The 22547-nt window shown below is 38.3% G+C and overlaps 2 protein-coding genes across 4 annotated transcripts; one reads left to right on the top strand and one right to left on the bottom strand.

Moving 5' to 3' along the window:
• Positions 1–227: 227 nt before the first annotated feature.
• puf60b (poly-U binding splicing factor b) lies at positions 228–16851 on the bottom strand. Of its 2 annotated transcripts, XM_056248394.1 has the most exons (12): positions 16747–16851; positions 15715–15798; positions 15481–15576; positions 9704–9793; positions 8683–8733; positions 7283–7444; positions 6449–6541; positions 5426–5639; positions 4824–5014; positions 4477–4591; positions 3695–3960; positions 228–977 (listed from the first exon to the last, which is right to left on the bottom strand). In XM_056248394.1, the coding sequence occupies exons 3-12, from the start codon at positions 15559–15561 to the stop codon at positions 678–680; spliced, it is 1563 nt and encodes a 520-aa protein (XP_056104369.1). In that variant the 5' UTR covers positions 15562–15576; positions 15715–15798; positions 16747–16851; the 3' UTR covers positions 228–677. The 2 variants fall into 2 exon arrangements, with proteins under 2 accessions (XP_056104369.1, XP_056104370.1); XM_056248395.1 differs by lacking the exon at positions 8683–8733.
• Positions 16852–17786: 935 nt separating this feature from the next.
• On the top strand, positions 17787–21559 carry LOC130083386 (gastrula zinc finger protein XlCGF28.1-like). Of its 2 annotated transcripts, none has more exons than XM_056248393.1 (3): positions 17787–18030; positions 18124–18322; positions 19411–21559. In XM_056248393.1, exons 2-3 carry the CDS (start codon positions 18238–18240, stop codon positions 20640–20642), a joined length of 1317 nt encoding a protein of 438 aa, XP_056104368.1. In that variant the 5' UTR covers positions 17787–18030; positions 18124–18237; the 3' UTR covers positions 20643–21559. The 2 variants fall into 2 exon arrangements, with proteins under 2 accessions (XP_056104368.1, XP_056104367.1); XM_056248392.1 differs by having other exon boundaries at positions 18116–18322.
• Positions 21560–22547: the final 988 nt, after the last annotated feature.

The following is a 22547-nucleotide window of genomic DNA, read 5'->3' as shown; positions in this document are numbered from 1 at the left end:
AATTTTTACCATTTAAAATAATTTCATAATTCACAATTATGCAATTGCTGGTTTTTGTACTGCAAATTCTAACCATTATCGGATTAAAAATCACCAGCAAATCTCCTAAATTAAACTTTTATTTTCTACTGTGTGTATCATGGTGTGCGTTTGTGAGGTGTATATCAGGGGAGTGGCCAATCCTTTATGTCCTGATCCAACCATCCATATAAATGACGAGACAACACTGCATATTAGACAAATTTATTGTTTTGGTAAAGCCAGAACCAATGTCACCAACACAATGTTTAGAATCTGAACAATGTCAGTGGAGAAAAAGTTGCCATTTGTAAAAAAAAAAAAAAAAAAAAAAAAAAAAAAAAAAAAAAAAAATTGGGTGGTAATGGGGAAAATTGTATCTTTTCTTCGAAATTAGAAAACAAAACCCTGCAAATAATGACTGTTAAAAAAATGCAAGTCTTTCACAGTAGGTGACACGAAGTAAATGTATGAGGAGCATGTTTTTTTGTCCTAAGCTAAATCCCACCATTGGGATTTTTCCAATAATATTATTACTATCAACATCAATAAAAAAATAATTACAAGTTTCAAAGAGGCCCAGATCTCAAGCAGCAGTGATGAAAGCTGGGTAAGTTTGAGTGCCAAGAAACGGGGCCAGTGGCCATTTCGGGACAGTCTTATGCAGTGAGGTCACTGTTATTAAAACGCTCTTGATCGTACAACTCGGCAACAACCTTGCGACCTGCAAACCAGCGGTTGTTGAGAGCTTGGATGGCCTTGTTCATTTCATCAGCATCAGAGAACTCCACGAAGATCTTCACTATTATCTCAGCATCGTCCTCCTCACCCTGTCGTTCTTGGTATATGATAACCCGATTAACAGCACCATACTTCCCACATTCCTCCATCACTTCGCCTTCCAGGTCATCGTCAATGTCCTCTGGGCCCACCATGTTGCGTAGCACCATAACTGTTGACTGAATGTGGGTAAAGAGAATGTGGGCATATCATTAAACTGATATTTTAAACTTGGCTTCTTGTATAAACTTTTGATTTATTCATTCAATGCCTCCTAAGTAGTGCTCAAAAATTAGTATGATGCAAACCTAAGTAATTTCTGAATTACTGCTCTTAACTTGCTTTCAGGACTGACCCTTTTACAATTGTTCTCTATAATCTTTTAAGGGTTGGTTCACCCAAAAATATTTTGTCATTAATTACTCACCCTCATATCTTTCCAAACCTGTAAGACTTTCGTTCATCTTCTGAACACAAATGAAGAACTTTTTGATGGAATCTGAGAGCTTTCGATTCCTCCATAGACAGCCACAACTAGGGATCGACCGATATGGATTTTTTAGTGCCGATACCGATTTTTTCCCCATTAGCCTTAGCCGATGACCGATACGGGCTGCCGATTTTCTTGAGCCGATATTTGGAGCCGATACATTTTGCTCCCTCAATTTACATCATAAAAATGACATGATGTTAAAAAATGTTACAGGTCTCAATTTAATAAAAGTAACATTTATTTAACGAAAAAAATCAATATTTAACGAATAGTAAAAACATGTGAGGTAGAACAAGAACAAGTAGATAAACAATATTTAACAAATATTAAAAACATGAGGTAGAACAAAAAAAAGTTCACTGCTGAAAATAAATATTTAAGCATAAATAAAATAATTACACTATTGCACACAGTAGCAACCAGCATAATAAAGTGCACAGTGCACACTGTACTTCATTTTAAAAGTAACGAACTATTTACTGCCATGGTTTAAATTTTTCTACATAAAATAAAATGAGCATGTCTAGTCTCTAATATCACTGCGATGGCGAGGGAGACACACACCACACGCATCCAAACCTCAGCCAGGTGGTCGCTGAATAAATCTCCCACAAAAAGCACGGAACAACGTTGGTATTACTTATCCTATGACCAGTGTTCGTAACAGCTACCGTACGCATACTAGGGCTGTCAAAATTGCTCAAATGGCGTTTGTATATTCCCTTCAAAAAAACATATTTGAACATATCGTCGTGCATTTGGTCAATGACGCGCATTACGTCAATAACAGGACAAATTAATACAAAGAGACATAACTACTAGTATTAAGTAGCTTATTTGAGTTTAAACATATTTGACAACGTATTACTACAAAAAAAAACGAGTAAATCAACTAATGGCCAAGACCGCAGAGCTCACTCTGGCTCGCCCGGACTCGCAGGCGCACTCTCTCTCTCTCGCACTCACCCTCACGCTCTCCGCGCATACCGGGTTAAATGAACAGCAACAAACAAATGTTGAGTGCTGATCAAGAGTTTTGTGCAAGCAATTTAAGGTATATAGCAGGCTATATTCAGTGATTGAAACAAATACATTAATTGAAGTTTCACAGTACATAGAACCGACACTGAGCGAGCTGTGCTGTGGTAACGTTAGTCTGCTACCGCGGGCGTGTTTTTCCACATTCGAATATTAATTTTCACCTTCAAAATTCAGTTTTTTGAAACTATTCGAATATATATTCGTATTTAGAATATTCATTGACAGCCCTAATGCATACTGATCGGATAGCCTACAGCTATTTGCAGCTCCCTAAATACAATGGCAAGCAAGCAGTTTTATAGACGAGTCATTCGCGTTTTCCATTTAGACCCACAAACTTGCTTAGCTATATAGTTGCAACCACATAACAGTTATAGAGCAACGTGTTTCCATTTTCAAAGTGTTTGACAATATTTCAGCAGTCAAACAGTTAAAAGATGCTTTGAAAGTTTAAAAGTTACCGTTATCTTGAAGCGCAGGTTGCACTCTGCTAGTGGGGGAGGGACAGTGCAGGGTCTGCACGTGAACTGCAGCGTCTCCAGCAGCACAGAGCTGCCTGTGGACTCCTGTCTATAAATAATGCCGGGAAAAAACTATCGGCGAACGCAGCAGCCGCGTATCGGCCGATTCCGATACACGTAAAAACCGCAAATATCGGCCCGATATATCGGCTGGCCGATATATCGGTCGATCACTAGCCACAACTACCACTTTGATGCTTCAAAAAGTTCATAAAGAGATCGTAATACTAATCCATACGAATTGAGCTGTTTAGTCAATTTTCTGAAGAGACTCGATCGCTTTATGTTGAACAGATTTAATTTAGGCTTTTATTCACATCTAAACATTCATCAACTTGCACATCAGTTGTGATAAACAGAAGCTCAAGCACGTTCGCTTGACGTGTGAAAACCAATGTGTTTCATTCTCCTGTTATGAAGCACGTTTGAGCTTCCACAAGAACCAATGAGGTTTGTTCTCGTGCATCAAGCAGGTTCGGTTGAGCTTATTTATGTTCGCCTATCAATGTTCATATGTGAATAAAAATCAATCCTAAATTCAATCTGTTCATCATATAAAGTGAGTCTCTTCAGAAAATTTGGACTAAACCGCTCAATTCATATGACTTCGTTTTACGATCTCTTTATTAACTTTTTGAAGTGTCAAAGTGGTACTCGCATAGCTGTCTATGGAGGGACAGAAAGCTCTCAGATTAAAAAAAGAAAATCCTTAATTTGTGTTCTAAAGATGAACGAAAGTCTTACGGGTTTGGAATGACATGAGGGTGAGTAATTAATGACAGAATTTGAATTTTTGGATGAACTATCTCTTTAACATACAACCATGGTGATGCTGTCTAACCTTTGACAGTATGACCGTTTGTTTTCCTCCACTTGCACTGACACTTAGCTGCTCCAGTTCACTGTCCTGTCCATTTCCAACCGGTGCACTCGGATCTTCTTCAGGCCGCCTGTTGTCTTCCTCTCTCTTGACTTCTGTATGTGTTTGAGCTGTAGATGTTGGTGTTCCCACAGAAGCAGATGTTGTGACTGGTGGGGATGCTAGTACTGGGTTGACCAAACCAACCTGTGGGACTACAGGGAGAGTGGGGCGAGCAGGTGTCACACCTATCGAATGGATTAACAAGAGAATTATTCAGTTAAGATTCAATTCTCTCTTTAGAGAACAATTTTAGTACAGATTTAAATGCTTTATAAGCTTTCATTTTTTGTGACAATTTCATCCAGCTAGATTTTCATGATTCAGAAAGTTTGCTGTTAATAAGATGCTATAATGGTACCCCTTGAATGTGTATCAATTCAATGCCTGTTCACACCAACACAGCGCCACCAAGTAGTAGTTTTATGTAACAGCAACAGCAGCTCTGGGCATGTGACTAAAAGCAGGAATATTATTGGTTGGCCAGCATTATTCTTATTATTCTCATATAAAGAGATTAGAACACTCAAACATCTCAAAATGTTGCATTGGCGACATGTGAATGTTGGTCTGAGGATATTAAAATGTTTATTGCACCAAACATTCAGGTGTGAACAGGCCATCAGGGGGCTTAAGAATTCAATTTAAACTGCATTAGGCCAATAAAAGTAGTCAAAGATCCCTGTTCATTGATTTTTGCAGACCTGTGATGATCCCAGGGGCCTGGGCAGCCAGTACAGCCTGTGGAAGTCCCATTTGCTGACTGAGAATGTGTGCTGGTGAAGCAAGAGAACCCAGCACTGACCCAGCAACAGCCTCCTACAAATGCATTAACAACAATTATGAAATCCCTGATTTCAGTCCGATCTAGTTTGATAAGCAAATAGATACGGTAACACAACATACACAAGAGATTGTTCAAAACGTTTAACCATGTGCAGCTGTAAATGCATTAGCATATCATTCTGAAATCTACCAAATTTCCAAAATTTGACTACTACCCTTATGATAGTAACGCAGTGTTCAGCCTAATCTAAGGTTTAATTCTCACCTGGGCAGTGATCTTGGCGGTGGCAGCAGCAGCCGCCACAGCTGCAGCAGGGGGCAGACCTCCAGGGGTCATAGGTGTCAAGAGAGGCATGGGAGGAGTAACAGCCTTCCCCACTCTTAGGTACTGACCTCCAAGGTCAAACAGGTTCATAGATGAGACGGCATCCAGTGATGACTGAGGCTTATCGTATTCTACCCATGATGAAATGGACAGACCAGTTCCTCAATTTAGGCTTTTGTTTTCATACATTTCTTGAATCTTTAGTAATGTCAACACATTTGATTCTTTCTTGCTCTATTATCCTTTAGTTGATGTACTTGTAATTGAAAGGAAAACACTGCTAGCATCTTTCTATTGTCTCTAATAAATCTGTACATACAAAAGTGTTTTGTAACCATTCACATTTTAACTTGCCATCTCTATAGGTAAAGAGCATGGAACAACTCAGTGAACTTCACTGAAAATATCTGGATCTGGAAAGACATTTCATAAGCATGATATGCTGGAACACTGTGGAATTTAATTCAGTTGTACAGTAGTACAACATACAGCAATGACTCAATCTCCACACAGTGTTTACAATGCTTACTAGAGCAGCTCACCAATAAATCCGTAGCCCTTGTGCTTTCCTGTGGTGGGTTCCCGCACCAGCATGCAACTTTTAATCTTTCCGAAGGCCTCAAAGACGCTCTTGATGTCCTCGTCAGATAGATCAGGGTGGATAGAGGCAACATAGATTCGGTTGAAGGCACGTGCCTCCTCTGCCAGTTGGTCAATGATAGGCTGCGCCTGTCCAATGTTACTTGGCCGCCCCACCTACAGTACACATACCAGCACATGGGCCACTAAGTGGAAGTGTATAAAGGAGTGAGTGTGTGCGTGTGTATGTAAATGCACGTGGTTGAGAAAAACTGCACTACCAGTCTAAAAAAGTACAGTATAAGATAAACTTTAATGTAGCTCAGCCCTCAAACTAATGAAGTTATCAGAAGACATTCTCACTATGTTAGAAATTTATATACATGGAGAATACATTCGGTGATAAACTTTATATATATATTTTTTTTACAAAGGCAAAGAAATAAGATAGCACTTTAACAATAGCTAATTCTTGTCTAGTCACTATGAGATCATAGATGTTAAAGGACAATAAAAGGTTGATTCATGTTTGATCACTAATGTGTCTGTGATTGTTAAAAAACAGTTTGATTTTTATTTGGTGGCATCTGTACTGCAGTTGGGGCGGCCATGCAAACACCAGCCAGGCGCAGCCCATCATCAGCACATCCCAGACAGAGAAGAACCTGCCTCAAACGAACAATTCTTTCTGCAGCTCCTAGAGAAAATGAGCTCCGAAAACAAACAGTATGACAGTATGGAAGCATGACATCGCATACGCTCACATTCAGGTTAGAGGACAGAAACACACGTAAAGAGGAGAGCACCTAAGTAGTGCACAAGCACACACACACGCACGCACAACAGGTACTAGCAGGGCTACAGTAAGTCTACTGACAGCTTCTCTGCATCTTGCAAACACAAAAGCAGCAAATCAGAAAATAAAACAGTTCCTTGTCAGCTGTTTAAACAGGAGTTTTAGATTGATTGTCCTGTTTGGAACCCACCTTAATGTTCCTCCCACCCAGCATGACTGAGTTCATCTGCTCCAAGGCCAGCTGAGCTGCTTCAGGAACTTCATACTCAACAAAGGCAAAGCCCTGTGACAGAATTTCCAATGTGTACAATGTTTACATGCTTCCTGCCTTTACGGTAGGGTGAATTTCACTCAAGTTTGTATGGGTCATATCCACCATCCTCACAGAAATAAAAAAAATAATCATATAAAAAATTAAATACATTTTGCTTTTATTCAATTCAAAAGTCTGGAGTCAGTAATATTTTTTGAAAGAAATACTTCCATTCTGAAAGGATGCATTGAATTGATCAGAAGTAACAGTAAAACATTTGTAATGTTACAAAAGATTTCTATTTCAAAAAAATGTTCTTTTTAACTATTTATCAAAGAATCCTGCAAAAATGTATCACAAAAATATTATTTGTGGAATACATTGATAGTTATAAGTAAGGTTTCTTGAGTAGCATATCAGCATATTAGAATGATTTCTGAGGGATCATGTAATTGAAGACTGGAGTAATGGCAATTATTTTTTTTGCTTTGCATCACATTATATTTTAAAGTATATTCAAACAATTATTTTAAATTGTAATAATATTTCACAATCTATCTTTGATCAAATAAATACAGGCATTATTACTTTTTTGCTCAGAAAGACTTAAAAATAGTAATGTTTCAAGTCTTGACCCACACTGAACACATTCATATAATTTGTAGCACTACTACATATATTCTACATTGTCTATTTGCAAATGTATTATTTAATTCTGCAGATTTTGGAATAAAATACAACTCAGAAATGTTATAGACTCTAAAAGCATACCTTGTGTTTCATGGTGACAGAGTCCCAGGACATATCAATGCTCTTAATGGGACCAAAGGGGGCGAAGGCCTGCCGGATGGTATCCTCCCCCAGCTCGTAATAAATGGAGCCCACATACACACGACACATGATGGCCAGAGCTCTCTGCCTCTGTGCTGCCACCTGGTGGTCATGAAAGGAAGAGACAACAGGAGAGAATATTAGCTACTGAATAAAAAACTGGGGAAAAACAAAGCACCAAAAACAATGAGATCAAATATAGCAAAGGATTAAAGATTTAAGCTGCTGTTTTTAGTGCTAGTTTCCACTTCCTTTGGTCCTCTATGCTTACTCATTACTTACATCACTTACCATTAACGACAAGCACAGCATCGTGAATTAGGAACATGTGGCACAGCCCCTTCTTACCATTTCGAGAGTGCTGCTTGCACGTTCCTAAATTAGCGTGTGTGCTTGCAGACTAAAACATGTTTCGTTATAACTAACCTGAATTCTATCCAAGAATACTGATAGCCTAAATAGTTAACATTTCAAAGTAACCCATTAGCACAACTAAATACCCTGCATAATGAGCTGATGTGAAATCAGTTCTCTTTTCATGAGGTGAGCTTTTGGACTTACATATCAGATCACTGTTGAGGGAGAATCAGCATAAATCTATCTATTTTACACTTCTTTTTTTACACCAAACAACACATTTATCATTCTTTAATCATTTTTTATCATTCAAGTTTTAAATTGTATGTCAGTCACATGACGAAAGTATACGATTACACACAAGGCTCAAAGTTTAGGCAGATTCAATTTGGATTGTCGTAGTGACCGCTATCCCTCTTTTTCAGCAGACAAAGATGACAATTATATGCCACAGCATATTCACAAAGGAGAAATGGATCATCCACACCATTCACAACACACAATCCCCACAAGATTTCTTGTGACAGAAAAAGGAGCTTCAGGTTGAGAAATAAATTTCAATCAATGACCAGTTAAATGAGGGCGCACACACACACACACACAGGTGGCCATGCAGTGATTCAGGGTGGCAAATATGGGAAGGATTGTCAGTAAATTAGAAGTGTCCTGTGTAATTGTCATATTAAAACTCTCTATAATGACCTATAATATCCTGTTCCTGTTATTTAAAACAGCTCCCATGGCATTCATTAACACTGAAACAGTACAGTCAGTTTATGGAGGTAGTTCATGTTGTGTCATCTTGCATCCTGCTTAATGAAATGGGTGACCAAAAACAAACATTTCATTCACAACAAAGCCAAGTCTGCTTTTTAAATATGCTGCTGCAATGTCTAGTGTATCAGGCCAATGCCGGTTAAAGAAGGGTAACGGTCATTATGCCAAAATGCGTACAGAAGGTAAATAATAGTTAATCTATTGACCGATTGTAAAGATGAGAGAGGATCTCCAAAGCCCATTGTCACTGCTGCCATCTGAAACACAGTAAAGATGGAAAAGTGCTGAAAAAGGTTAGATATCTCTTTTATCCTTTGAAGACAGACATAGTATTCCAGACAGTCTCTATGACTGGTGGTCAATGCCTCCGAACTCAACTTTAAACTCTGCCCACCTCTTTAAATCACCACTTAAATTTGACTGAAACCTGAAACATTTCACAGTTAAAGCAACAGAGACACTAACAGGCATTGCTTTCAACAAAGGCAACAAGTAGGCTGCTCAGATTTTCCAAGAAATAAACTGAGCATAGGGTGTGTATAAGCATCCTTTGGTAACTCATCTGTTGTTGACTTTTCAGTCATCATGACGTCTGCTTGGGAAGTGCAGTGCATGCAGTAGTACTATGTCCAATTTCTTGATTCATTGATAAATTTAAACAGAAACACTTAATCTAGGTGTGGTAGTAACAAGTATGAGTCCCAGAAATACCAGACCTCAAACAAATAATGCATGATGAGTTCCAGTTGAGTGTTTCAGTCTAAACCTGAGGCTAATCTGACAAAAAAAAAAAAAAAAAGAGCATTCACAAAACTTGTGATGTGTGGGAAAAACTGAAGGGACTTCCTGAAGGTCAAAAACTTGCCATTATCAATTTCACACCGCTTACAGGAGTTGTCATTACAGATATCATGTTGTTTAAAAAGAGTGATCATTTAAAATGTCATGATTATTCATGAATCCTAATGTATAAATAAAATAGCACCCAATATTTTATAAGATGCAAGTATGAAATATTAATTCCTTTTTGCAGACTTCTGTAGGATTTATAATGCTGAAAAGACAATGAACCCTTTACATGACATGCCATTGTGTACACCATGTGGTTTTAGTTACACTACTGGTGACAAAATCAGATGCATCAATTCTGTAAATTTTCTCAAACAAGAAAGCAACATTTAATACATTTAAAGCATTCTTCATATTCAGATCATCGTATCAGCTCACCTGTAAGTTAGTGAGCTGCTGTTGCTGGTGGGCGATGGTCTGTTTCACTAAAACACTCTTGATGCTCTGTTCCATTGCATACTTCTTAGCCTAAACAAGAGAACACAAATTAAGCAAGGAGGCTGATGAGTTTTAAAGGGATAGTTCACCCAAAAATGAAAATTACCCCATGATTTACTCAGCCTCAAGTCATCCTAGGTGTAGGGTAAGTGTACCCATTAAGCCCATGTACCCTTTAAGCCCATTTTCAACTCTGAAGTCAAATAAAAAAAAAGAGAAAATAATATTTTATGCTGCTCATTATTTTAACCAATCCAGTGATTTGTTACTTACCTGGCATTTTTTATTGCATACCAATCACATTTGGCAATGTTGAGTTAGCCCCACCCATGTGCATGCTGTATCAGGGGACCTCACACAAAGTCACCTCAAAACTTTTGTGTTTCGGGACCCTTCAGAAATCAACACATTTCTGCAATTTTCAGCCATTTCTTTGTCAACGACATTGATATGTCAAATAAGAGTTAAATGTATTGTTTTTTGTGTATGAACAAATACTAGATCATTTTATATCCAAATTCAATATACACATTAATAAACTGTAAGACTGTCCGGACAAACCTAAACTGTTTTAGAATGATTAGGCATCATATACCTGTCAAGGCAGCTTTGCTGTTTTTTTTCATGCTATGATACTCTCTCATTTATCTTATTGTGTTGCTATATGGGGCCAAGCCTCCCAGACAACAGTCAAAACCATCATATCATTATACAAACAAGCACTGAAAATTATGGATCAGAAACCAATTATGTGGCATCACTGATTAATTGTACAGAAATACAATCTTTTAGATTTTGATAGTTTTATTAAGTTTTCCTTTCTTAAGCTGATTTTTAAATGCATAAATAATCTAGCTCCAGCCGTACTCTGTCCTTTTGTGACAAAAATAAACATAAGGAGAGTTGCCACTAGGAGAGCAGCGGGTGGCAACTGCATAGCAGAGAGGTGCAAAACCACTTTTGGCCAGTCAAGTTTTTCAGTGATAGGGACCCATTTTTGGAATGATTTACCAACAGAAATAAAAACAGAAACTGACCTGAAAGCATTTAATAGAAAGGTGAAACACTGGCTGAAAGAAAATCAAATATGTGGACATTGAGTGATTTTTTTGTCTGTGCTGGATGTGATGTGTTGTTTAGTGTAATGTGGTCGGGATTGTGTAAAATGTCAATGTTAGTGTTTATAATGTATTTTTATGCCTGATTGTGTAATCTACGCTATGTTTTAGTATATGTTTTTAGAAAGGCCTGACCAGGGACTGGGGTTGCAAATTAGCCTACTGGCTAGAAACCTTTTATGCAACACATTTACACATTTTGTTATGGCTTTGTCTATGATAATTATATATGTAATAATGTGCGCTGCATTGTCCCTGACAAATAAACTAATAAAAAAAAATTATTTTCCTTTAAATGGAAAGATGAGTTTTATTAGCTTGCTTCAAAGCTAATCTCTATTTCAAACCATTTTCCTTACAGAAAGATGGACTGCCAAAGAATTAAGCATGTGAACTGCAAACACTAAATGTTTTGGGATTCATTTCACATTCATTTACAAATAAATACATCATAACTTTTGTAGAGAAGATTATTTTCATAAATTAACTTTTTTTAAAGATGGGCTTAAATGGTACAGTGCCACAAAACGCATGCAAACTATAGCCAATACAAGCTAATATTGAATGAAAAAAACTTAACATTTCTCAATGTGGGCACAATAAAAAGTACTATGATACTAAGTCCACAGTATATTTAAGCTCCATGCATGTATTTGTAAACATATCTTACATTTTTAAAGGAAAACATTGTCTTTTTTTCACCATTACTCACTGTGAAACCATTTAAGCCCACATGCGTTTCAATGAGGAATCCCTCTAATTGCAAACTTTGATACATTTTCTGAAAGTCTGGAGCCCCAAATCGGCTTCCTTCCCGAGATACATCCGGTTAAACTTCCACCTTTGACCAGGCATAACTCGGGAGCCAAGCCGACTTAAGGCTCCAGAATCCCGGTATGGGGGGCCCACTAGGAGACCCCGCAAAACCCCAGAGTCTGGAGCCCCAAATCGGCTTCCTTCCCTAGATACACCCGGTCAAACTTACACATTTGACCAGGCATAACTCGGGAGCCAAGCTGACTTAAGGCTCCAGAATCCCGGTGTGGGGTGTCCACTAGGAGGCCCCCCTAAGCCCAGAGTATGGAGCCCCAACTCGGCTTGGCTCCCGAGATACACCCGGTCAAACTTCCAGCTTGACTCCAGCTACAACTCCAGTCAAGATGACTTAAGGCTGCAGACCACCGGCCACTAACACCTATCCATCCCACCCAGGGCTCTAATCAAACATTAGCAAAAGGATTTTTTTTTAATACTTCCCTGTCACTGAATAAATATATTGATGTTTCACTTTTTTTTTTTTAAATCATTTAAAGGTGCTCTAAGCGATGTCACACGTTTTTTAGGCCAAAACATTTGTCACATACAGCAAACATCTCCTCACTATCCGCTGGCTGCCTGTCCCCTGAACACACTGTAAAGAAACGCGATCTCTGTAGACAGCCCAGGCTCCACAAACAGCAAAAAAAAAAAACTGGGCTAACCCGCTCCACGAAACATGACAAACAGTTCCAGCCAATCACCGACAAGAAGGACTTGGGGGCGGGGTTTGTGCACGGATGAGGAGGAGGGAGGGTCTAGCTAGCCTCCGTTTTGTTTGACAATACTTTAAACGTCAACAAGAAGTGACGTCACCCGACATCGCTTAGAGCAGCCTTTCTCAAAGTGGGTGCCGCGGCACACTGGGGTGCCCCCTGACTTTGTCAGGGGTGCCGCCAAAAAATTATGTAGGCTAAAAAAAAATATATATATATTTGAATTTACATAGCTAAATACATTCTTCTTCTTTTTAAACATATGAACGTATTAATAAAATTGTAAATTCATTTTAGATAAATATATATATATAAAATTAACCATAAAAATCCGTCTCACAAGACCGAAGCAAGACACACACACAACTTGACGCAACCCATAGCAACGCGTTATAGCAACAACACCTCAGACTGACAGAAACGTAAAAAATAAACGTGAATTTAGGCCACTTTAGTTTTGTACACATTGTCATGTTAATTATAAGCAAATCAATTTTTTTTACCACAATATTATCATTGATAGGCTATATGTTTGAGCCCTTACGGTTGTATGGCATTTGTGTCTCTGATTAATTATTTTGTGAATTACTTTGCAAAAGGGCTGTCACTTTACGTTCGAAAATCGATTGCACAATCGATCGGACCAACCAACACAAGTATCGAAACCGAAAATAGGGAATCGATTTTAACGGCCTTCTCTCGGAGCGCGTCCAGCTCGTCACGACACGCGCGTCACACAGCAACTGCAGGCTCTGACACACACACATACAAACTATACTATACTTCTGCATAATGTGTCTCTTTTTACAACAAAAATGTGAATTCTGCCGGTATTCAGACAGTCCCATGCATACAGATACAGATCCGGCCTACAATCGCCCACATAGGCGAAATTTGTTTGACATTTCTAATCGTAAACACAGCCATGTTGAAGCCTGCAGTGATGTTTTTCATTGATGTTATGGCAGTCCACTCTCCTTATTGTTTTTCGAGAATCTTGCACTCCTGTTTGTCATTGCGCACGAAACTTCATGCCAATAAATCATCAGAAATATTGCTGACTTGTGCGCGTCTCAAGCAGCACTCTTTACGCTCGTGCTAATGCCTGTTAGTTGTCCGTGGATTTGCCTATATTTGGCGCTGAAAATGGAAACGTCTTTAGACATGGAAAATCGATTTTACAATCGATTCAATGAACATTTATGTCTCAAAAATCGATCATGATTTTTTCACAAAAGTGATAGCCCTGTAAAATTGTTATTATTATTGTTATTGTTATTTACAGTTCGTATTATGCTCTGTTCATTACTGTTCTGTCTAAATAAACAGGACATTTGCATTTACATTTAGGTTATGCAGTGTTTTTAATTTATATTTTACACTGGGGTGCCTTGAGATTTTATGCACTTTTGAAAGGTGCCCCGACTGAAAAAAGTTTGAGAAAGGCTGGCTTAGAGAACCTTTAATTTTTACATTTTGTGAATCGATGAGGATGTGGGCTTATTTGGAACACATGCGGGCTTAAATGGTGCCAAAGTACCAATTAAGCCCATGCCAGACTTCCGACTTTATTCCTAAATTATCTTAATTTTATATTCTAAATTGTACATTAACTTATTAATAAATTTTCAAATGAGAGATAAATCTTGCATTTTAACAAATGATTTTTCTTATAAATTATGTCAATATCTATGAAAAAAACCTAGACTTAGATTTTGGTGGGCTTAATAGGGACACTTACCCTACATGTTATTTCAGATAACTACAATCGGAGTTATGTTAAAAAATGTCCTGGCTCTTCCAAGCTTTATAATGTGAGTGAATGGCTCACATGGGCTAGGTAAATCAGGGTGAGTAAATTTTCAGTTTTGGGTGAACTATCCCTTTGAGAGTGGTTATTTACTATATCATTCCAAATGCACTATTTTTCCCATATGTGCTACATAGTTGAGTGCTTATTACTACAATGGCTACGTTTACATGCACAACTTTTGTTTCTATCGGACTGGATTCATTCTGATTGATGAATCTGAATGTAGTGTTTACATGAACGCTAAACGTGATCTGGTTGATGTGTGCGTTTATGTCACAAGCTTCAAATCGGGATAGATTTTTTGACAAGCGCACACTGCATGAATATACAGAGTTTCCTGCTGTTTGCCCATAATAACCATTCTCCCACATTGGTTCTTTATTTGTTTTAAACAGCAGACTTAATATTGCTTATATTTATCACGCAGCAAAAATGCCCCTCCCCATGTTCAAAACCAGTTGTCTGAGGATGAGAATCCGAAACAAGGACTGGTGGGACGTTGTCCTGCTCCACTTTACAGACGCTGAGGGAAAGGAGAATTTTAGAATGACGGGACACTCATTTATATGACACCTTATTCAACAGGAGAACAGCTCATTCAGCGCGTCATACGTCATTTTGCTATTTCAACGTCATTGCACATGCGCAGTCCTTTCAGTTTCGGTTTTCAATCCGAACAAGTGTTTACATGTCCTCTCGATCAGATTAGAAAAGGAATAAACCAACCCTTTCAATTGGATCAATTTAATTCGGATCGACTCGAGCTCAATCAGACCGATAAGGTATTTACATGAGGGTTAGTAATCCGATTGAACCTTCAATCCGATTACTAACAGATTATTTGGTTGCATGTAAACATAGCCACCGACAATTCACCATAATGGTGCACTGTACATGCTTGTTTGCAGAGAATTCTTTCAACGCAAAGGAAGAACAGAAATAGTTGCTGATGAACAGTGGTCAAGTTTGGTAAAAAGGAATCCTACAAAAAATTTGTACCAACCTTCAAAATGAAAAAAAAAAGAGCTCCAATCCAACTTATGCAGAAGCCTCCTGTGGCCTTGACTCTTAATTATGAATCTATTATTAGATGGAGTAGTAGTACGCAAGCTCTTGACACATTGGAGCAGGTGATGCAGGTTGGAGTTTGGCCCATGACCTGTACTGATCCCAATCCCCCCCTCGTCTCCAACAAAGATAAAAAGTAAAAAAAAAAAAAAAAAGTAAAGTCAACCAATAGAGAACTATTATTACCTTCTGTAGCGCCTCCTGCTGCTCCGGAGTAAGAGGCGGTAATCCAAGCTTTGCACCTGTGCCTTGTCCATTCTCCATCATCAGACCTTTGCCTCACTGAGAATGGACATTTAAGAATAAAATAAGAATAAAAAGGCACATATTCAAGTTGTATAGAGACTAGATAGTGAGTCTACTTAGCATCTGCATATTTTAACTTATACAATTAGGCAAAGGACCAATTCTGCAGCTTACCTATGAGGCGAACCTTACTGTGCCAACCAGGATCGGGAAGCCCGTGTAGAGTTGCTGGCAAAGCACTCACAATTTAACAATGATCTGTGGTTCATGGAAACGCATATAGCATAATTTAAATCACTGTTCAAGTGCAATGAGATGAAGCTATTAAAGGGATAGCTGTCTTACTTTCTTCCATGGAACACAAAAGGTTAAGGCCTCAATCACCAATTACTTTTTCAATTCATCTCCTTTTGTGTTCCACAGGAGAAAGTCTGTCAAACAGTTAGCAGCAACATTAAACAAATTGTATTTTGGGGGAACTATCCCTTTAAGAAACTGCTAGTAGTCATTATAATACAGTATTTGTCTTTCCTGACAAAAACATGCTAACACCGCACTTTCTTCATGCTCAATCCAATTTACTACAGGATCCAAACTTGTAAGAATCTATCATAAACCAGATTCACGAGCCAGTAGTATTAGTACTGAAAACAATGTTCTCATAAAAATCTTATAAGAAATATTACAAAACTGGACCACTCATAGAAACCTTCATTTGCGTTTGGTTTTGGTGGTCTTTCTGGCTTAACGTAAACACACAATCATCACTGAAGTGAACTGCGAGTTTAAGCACCTTCAGACTGGCTATATATCAACAAAGAGAGGTTGAAGACACGGCATTGGCGCGCTTGTGTTGGTAAATTGCAGCAGCAAACATCCTAGCTGACTTACAGCTTTTAGATATAGTGATTTAGTCAAGCGGTGCAGGATTCATATATATGCGTCTTAAACAGCCAGTAGCCGCTTTGTAATGTACGGTAAATACTAGAGAATTCTGAAATAAGCGCCATAGCAATTTGCTGCTAGCCTAGTTAGCAATGAACAGAGGCTAACGAGCCTTCATGCAGGCCTCGTGTACACACGACTTAAGATATATTGAAACAGTAAGAGGCTTATTGCGACTAATTTCATCTGTGCTAACTATAACCACGGAGATGTTAAAACTATTTTTATATTTAGGTAAACACGTTAGGTAATCATCATTACCGCAGTGTTCCGCGTTACCGCCATGTAGTGATCCACATTGAAGACGCTTGCAGCCCCACGGAAACACGGCAGAACCTAGAGCGGTCCGTGCGGCTTCCGTTAGCGCGCGGCTTCCGGTAGCACCGCGCTGCTGCTGATCACGTGATCGAGAACGGTAGTAGCAAATGGACTGATGGCTCATGGCGATTATTCTCACATTTTATGAATGTATTTTTAAGCTTTTCACCTTTGAAAAACGCATTTATGTTTGTTTGTTTTTTGTTTATTTATGTGGAAAATGTGACGTTCGTACAAGCCAAGCCTAGTGTATTTGAGCCAAGACACGCCTCTTGCAGGCTATACAATCTCAAACCAGCAGCTGCCTTTCTAGTTTTGTACAAAGAGAATTTCAAACAAACATCTCCTTCTCTGGTGCAACAGCAATCGTTTTCTCATTTAAGTATACTGCCGCCCCCTGGGCACAAAAGGTGAACGAATTTAGAGAGGCATATTGCATTAAGTGTCGTTCATCCATAGTAAACACTGCTGTAGCGTATCATCTGATTAATTGGCAATATCACACATTTTTTTTATACTAATATGTATTTAACTTAAATAATATCGCAAAAAGTCATATCATTTTTAGTAGAAAACCTGGCAGAAATGCTCTGTCTGATCTTTAGCTTAACTGGGGTGCGTTTTCCAAAAGCAACTATGTTCGCAAGTTCAGTCGTTACTACAAAGATCAACGGAACTTGAGACAATTATAGTCGGCTAACGGTGGGAGAAACGCATCACTGAATTCAACTGTAAACCAGCAGGTTTACGAGAATCCGCAGAAACATTACCCTTAATGCGGAAGTAGGAAGTAAATAAAAAAAACATTGACACCTTCAAGACGATCCTCGATCTTTGTGTACTTCTTGTCTGTTCTGATTTTGTGTTTAACGCCATAAATGATTATTGAACTTAAGTGTAGTTGTAACAGTTAGATGTGCGGCGACTGAAGCAGCGCTGAAGTGATCATCACTGTCATTCATGCTGTAGGCTACTGACTCTAGGCAGCAAAAGTTTCACCTGTAATTCCGGAGCTTGTGTCAATAACGTTACTGTAACGGCGATTAAAATGTTAGCTTACTGTTAGAAACTTTTTAAGAATCTATGCGGTCCATTGGAGCATATGCACCTGCTTCAGAAAAGGTTAATGCATTTTATTATTTGACGGACCAAGAGTAATACGTGGCATGGATGTTCTTCTGGCGGCAATAGAGATACTAACGAACCCATCTGGACACCAAGAGCACTGTGAGTAAGCCTGTCCACTTAGTTAAGAATTCAATTGATCATTGTTATGTATATGTAATATGTTTTTGTATCTAATTACATCTAGTGATTAAGGTGGGTGAAGAGAAGCAAGATCCAAGCCCACCTTCTTGTGGTCAACCCAGTGTGTTTGGCATTTGTGTGGAGTTAAAAAAAGATGCTGATGTTAAGGATGAGGACACCTCTGGCATGTGTCCAGCCAACCCGGATTCACTCCTCCAGGATTCAAGAACCATGCTCACAGATAGGGAAGAGGCTGGAGTCCCAAAACAAGGTAAAACGGCCAAACAACAATTCTGTGCTCACATTTTACAGAAGCCACCACCGTGAATAAAATCCCATTTAGGTTGGGTTCTTCTACAACTAGCCACAATAAATCTGTGCAGTGAATTTGCTTTAGACTAGAGGGATGTGGTCTGTACTCTTTAAAGGTGCAGTGTGTGATTTTTAGTGGCATCTATCTAGTGGTTCGGTTGCGAGTTGCACTAAGGGCTCAGCCCACTGCTCACCCCTCCCTTTCGAAGAAGCTACGGTGGCTAAAACGGGACAAGCATATCGTCGTCTGGAGACAGCAGAGAATAGCCAGAGTAAGCCAAGAGTGTGTAACATTGTCACTGTTTCTGTACCGTCCACAGTCCATTATAAACCACATCATGGATAAAGTTTACAAAGCCATAGTCAGGTGAGGATCAAGGGTCTTAATATATAATATAATAATAGTAATCATCTGATTGTCTCAAAAACGTAACCAGTACATTCTCCCCACATAGCAAACCCATAATACATCCCTTCACATTATTAATATGCCTAATACTAAAGTAAAATTTAGCCCATTGGGCTGGTAAATAACTCTTATGCTGATGTTTAACAAAAAAAATCCTGTTCAGCTATGGTCATTGTAATAATTTTTGTAATTTTATTAGATCAATGCAGTTTGTTAATATTAATACATTGTAAAAAATCACTTTTGTGGGATAAACATCTTGATCCTGAAGCAAAAAAGCACTTGAAGTGTATCAATATAGCCTACAGTACCATTCAACAGTTTCATCACTGATTTATTGATAGAGGGTTCAAAAGCATTTATTCAAAATAGATTTTTTTTTTATTTTACTTTACCATCACTTTTGGTCAATTTATTGTGTCCTTGCTAAATAAAAGTAATAATAAATAAATAAATAAAAAACATTACTGACCCCATACTTTTGAATACTGGTTAATTTCAAAAGACAACGCCAACGGGCTGCCTTATTTTAAGTGATTTGTTGTCAACAAAAGCAATTCTATTTCAAATGAATAGTAAGATGTTCTATTGTTCATGTTAAACTCATGCTACATGCCCATTGTCTTTTTTCTTATTAGAAACTGGTAAAAGAAAAAGGAGAAAAGGCAAAAATACAGGAGTCCGCTCTAACAGATCAATTCACCATTGCTTTAAATGCGGACGAAACTTCAAAACATCAGTTCACTTTAAAAGACATAAACTAGTTCATTCAGGAGAGAGGCCTCATGGTTGCACTGAATGTGGCAAGAGGTTCATCACATCTTTTGAACTAAAAGTGCATCTGCGTGTTCATTCAGGAGAAAAACCCTACCACTGTTCTGAATGTGGCAAGAGCTTTGCTCAGTCGGGGTCCTTTTCTAATCACCGCAGACTTCATAAAGGTGAAAAACGCTATCACTGCCCTGAGTGTAACAAGGGTTTCCAGCAACTTATAGATCTACGAATTCACCAAAGGATTCATACGGGAGAGAAGCCGTACCTGTGCTCACAATGCTGGAAGGCCTTTACTACATCCGGTGCATTACGGGTTCACTTACGAACTCACACTGGTGAAAAACCTTACGAGTGCAAAGAGTGCGGGAAGACGTTCTGCCAGCTGGGCGGACTTAAAGTTCACAGGCGCGTTCATTCAGGAGAAAGGCCTTACGCGTGCCCCGTGTGCGAGAAGCGCTTCAAGGGACATGCCAATTTGATTGCACACAAGCGCATTCACACAGGAGAAAAGCCTTATTCATGCACTGTGTGCGGAAAACCATTCACTGACAGCAGGAGATTAAAAGAGCACCAGCCACCTGAGTCAGAAAAGAAACAGTTTAGTTGCGGCATCTGTAGTGAAGCTTTCGGTGTGCTCTGTCAACTTAAAGAGCACCAGCAATGTCACAAAGGAGAGAAGCATTATCATTGTACTGATTGTGGAAAGGCCTTTACTCATATGTATTTACTGAGGAGTCACCAGCGTGCTCACTCGGATGAGAAGCCCTATTCTTGCACTGAATGTGGAAAGTGCTTCCGCCGCTCATATGAGCTGAAAATGCATGTGAACACTCACAGTGAAGCACGACCTCATCCTTGCTCTGAGTGTGGAAAGAGCTTCCGCAGGACTGCGGAGCTTAGGATACATCAGAGAGTACATACGGGAGAAAAGCCTTATACCTGCTCCATCTGCGGCACAGGCTTCAAACAGACGTCACAAGTCAAAGTGCACGAGCGCACTCACACGGGAGAAAGGCCGTTCCTCTGCCCGGAGTGTGGGAAGACCTTTAAAGACAAGAGAAGCCTGCTAACACACCAGAGAGTGAACCATAAATAAAGAAACTCTTCTATTAATATAAAAATGAAACATCCCTTTTTCATGATAATTTTGTAAAATCCAAATAAGCTTCACAGATATGTATTGAAAAGGGTTTCAACAATGTTTTTCATGCTTCTTTAATTAACCATGAACAATTATTCTGCATGCACCTGTGGAACAGTCCTTAAGACTAACAGTTTACAGGCGGTAGACAATTAAGGTCACTGTGACCATAACTTAGGACACCGAAGAGACCTTTCTACTGACTCTGAAAAACACCAGGAGAGAGATGCGCAGGGTCCCTGATCTCCTGTGTGAACATGCCATAGTCCTGCTGCAGGGAGGCATGAGGACTGCAGATATGGACAGAGCAATAAACTGCAGTGTCTAATGTAAGACGCCTAAGAAAATGTCATTTTTATGTTCATACAAATATGTACACATTAGGAAATTTGCTGGGGCAAAAGCAGTTAAAATTGAGATGGTGTTTTTTTTTTTTTTTGCTGAGTTTATATTTTTTTGGAATATATTATTGAGTGTTGAAGTCATATCGGCCACAGTGGTGAAGTTTTAACATGCTAATTGCTGTAGGCAATTACTCTGTTGGTTGTAAATTCAAATAACTGATGAACTTATTCTTGCTTGTGTCTTAAACTATCCACTCAAGGACGTTTTGGGGGTTATGTTCTGGAATATGAATATCATATATATTATTCATTATTTAAGGGTTATTCAGCAAGAAATTGTCTGTCTGACCTTTCTTTGAAGAGAAATTGCTTATGGATTTTCAGGGTTTTCATACAGGTGGGATTTGTTTGTATTATGATAGTGAAGTATTTGCATTTAATATACATGAATGATTTATATTTATTTGATATATAATACATTTTCTTATCGTATAATTAAATCATACTGAAAAACTATTTTGAGCACAATGTAAAGATCATTATTTTTTTTACACGTATTATAAAACAATTATCACAAACCTTTACACAAATAAATTCTCCTTTATAAAAGTGAAAGACAATTGTTAGATAATTTCTTTATTTCTCACTCAGTTCCGTCAAATACTCTTGTCCCTTCAGTCTAATGCATGGCCGTGGGAAGAGAGACAACCACTGGGACAATGTTCTATGTTCAAACTCCAGCTCTCTGATTCCCATCTTGTTTCCAATACAATAGCTCATCATGTAACCTTGAAATTCCTTCACGTAACCAAGCTGAGAGCCTATTTCTTCTTACAACACTTTCTTACCAAAGAGGCCTACAAGGAAGTTAATCTCATTGAAGGGTGGGTATATTAATACATACCACATGACAATCTTAGGCCAAACATTTTAAGGGAAAAACAAAAATATGATATAGAGCAGCATTATTTATAACACTAATAACAGTATTTGTCTCATATACACTACCAGTCAAAAGTTTTGGATCTGTAATATTTTTTATGTTTTTAAAAGAAGTCTCTTCTGCTCACAAAGGCTGCATTTATTTTATTTAAATATATATTATAATGACATATTATAATGATTTCTGAAGGATCATGTGACACTAAAGACTGGAGTAATGATGCTGAAAATTCAGCTTTGATCACAGGAATAAATTACATTTTAAAGTATATTAAAATAGAAAACAGTTATTTTAAATGGTCATAATACAATATTACTGTTTTTGTTGTTGTTGTATTTGAATCAAATAAATGCAGCCTTGGCGAGCAGAAGAGACTTCTTTTAAAAACATGAAAAATATTACCGATCCAAAACTTTTGAACGGCAGTGTATGTAAACATTTTTCAAAAAAATACTATAAAGAAAATTAGCAGGAAATACAGCAAATGCATTGACATTACATGGATAAACAATAAATACATGTAAAAAAAATAAAAACAGAATGAATTTCGGTACTCAATTGGCATCAAAGGAT

Source organism: Rhinichthys klamathensis, unplaced genomic scaffold (assembly GCF_029890125.1).
Source record: "Rhinichthys klamathensis goyatoka isolate OS25496 unplaced genomic scaffold, OSU_Roscu_1.1 h1tg000055l_1, whole genome shotgun sequence".
Taxonomy (NCBI): Eukaryota; Metazoa; Chordata; class Actinopteri; order Cypriniformes; family Leuciscidae; genus Rhinichthys; species Rhinichthys klamathensis.
Note: the sequence above shows the minus strand (reverse complement) of the source record. Positions and strands in the feature narration are given on the sequence as shown.

Coding starts and splice junctions, on each gene's coding strand:
- puf60b (XM_056248394.1), bottom strand. CDS start 15,561: ATGATGGAGAATGGACAAGGCACAGGTGCAAAGCTTGGATTACCGCCT. Junction 7,445..8,682: donor CTCTCTCATCTTTACAATCG/GTCAATAGATTA, acceptor CATGACCACCAG/GTGGCAGCACAGAGGCAGAG. Junction 4,592..4,823: donor CCGCCAAGATCACTGCCCAG/GTGAGAATTAAA, acceptor ATGCATTTGTAG/GAGGCTGTTGCTGGGTCAGT.
- LOC130083386 (XM_056248392.1), top strand. CDS start 17,970: ATGGATGTTCTTCTGGCGGCAATAGAGATACTAACGAACCCATCTGGA. Junction 18,031..18,115: donor ATCTGGACACCAAGAGCACT/GTGAGTAAGCCT, acceptor AATTACATCTAG/TGATTAAGGTGGGTGAAGAG. Junction 18,323..19,410: donor GGCTGGAGTCCCAAAACAAG/GTAAAACGGCCA, acceptor TTTTCTTATTAG/AAACTGGTAAAAGAAAAAGG.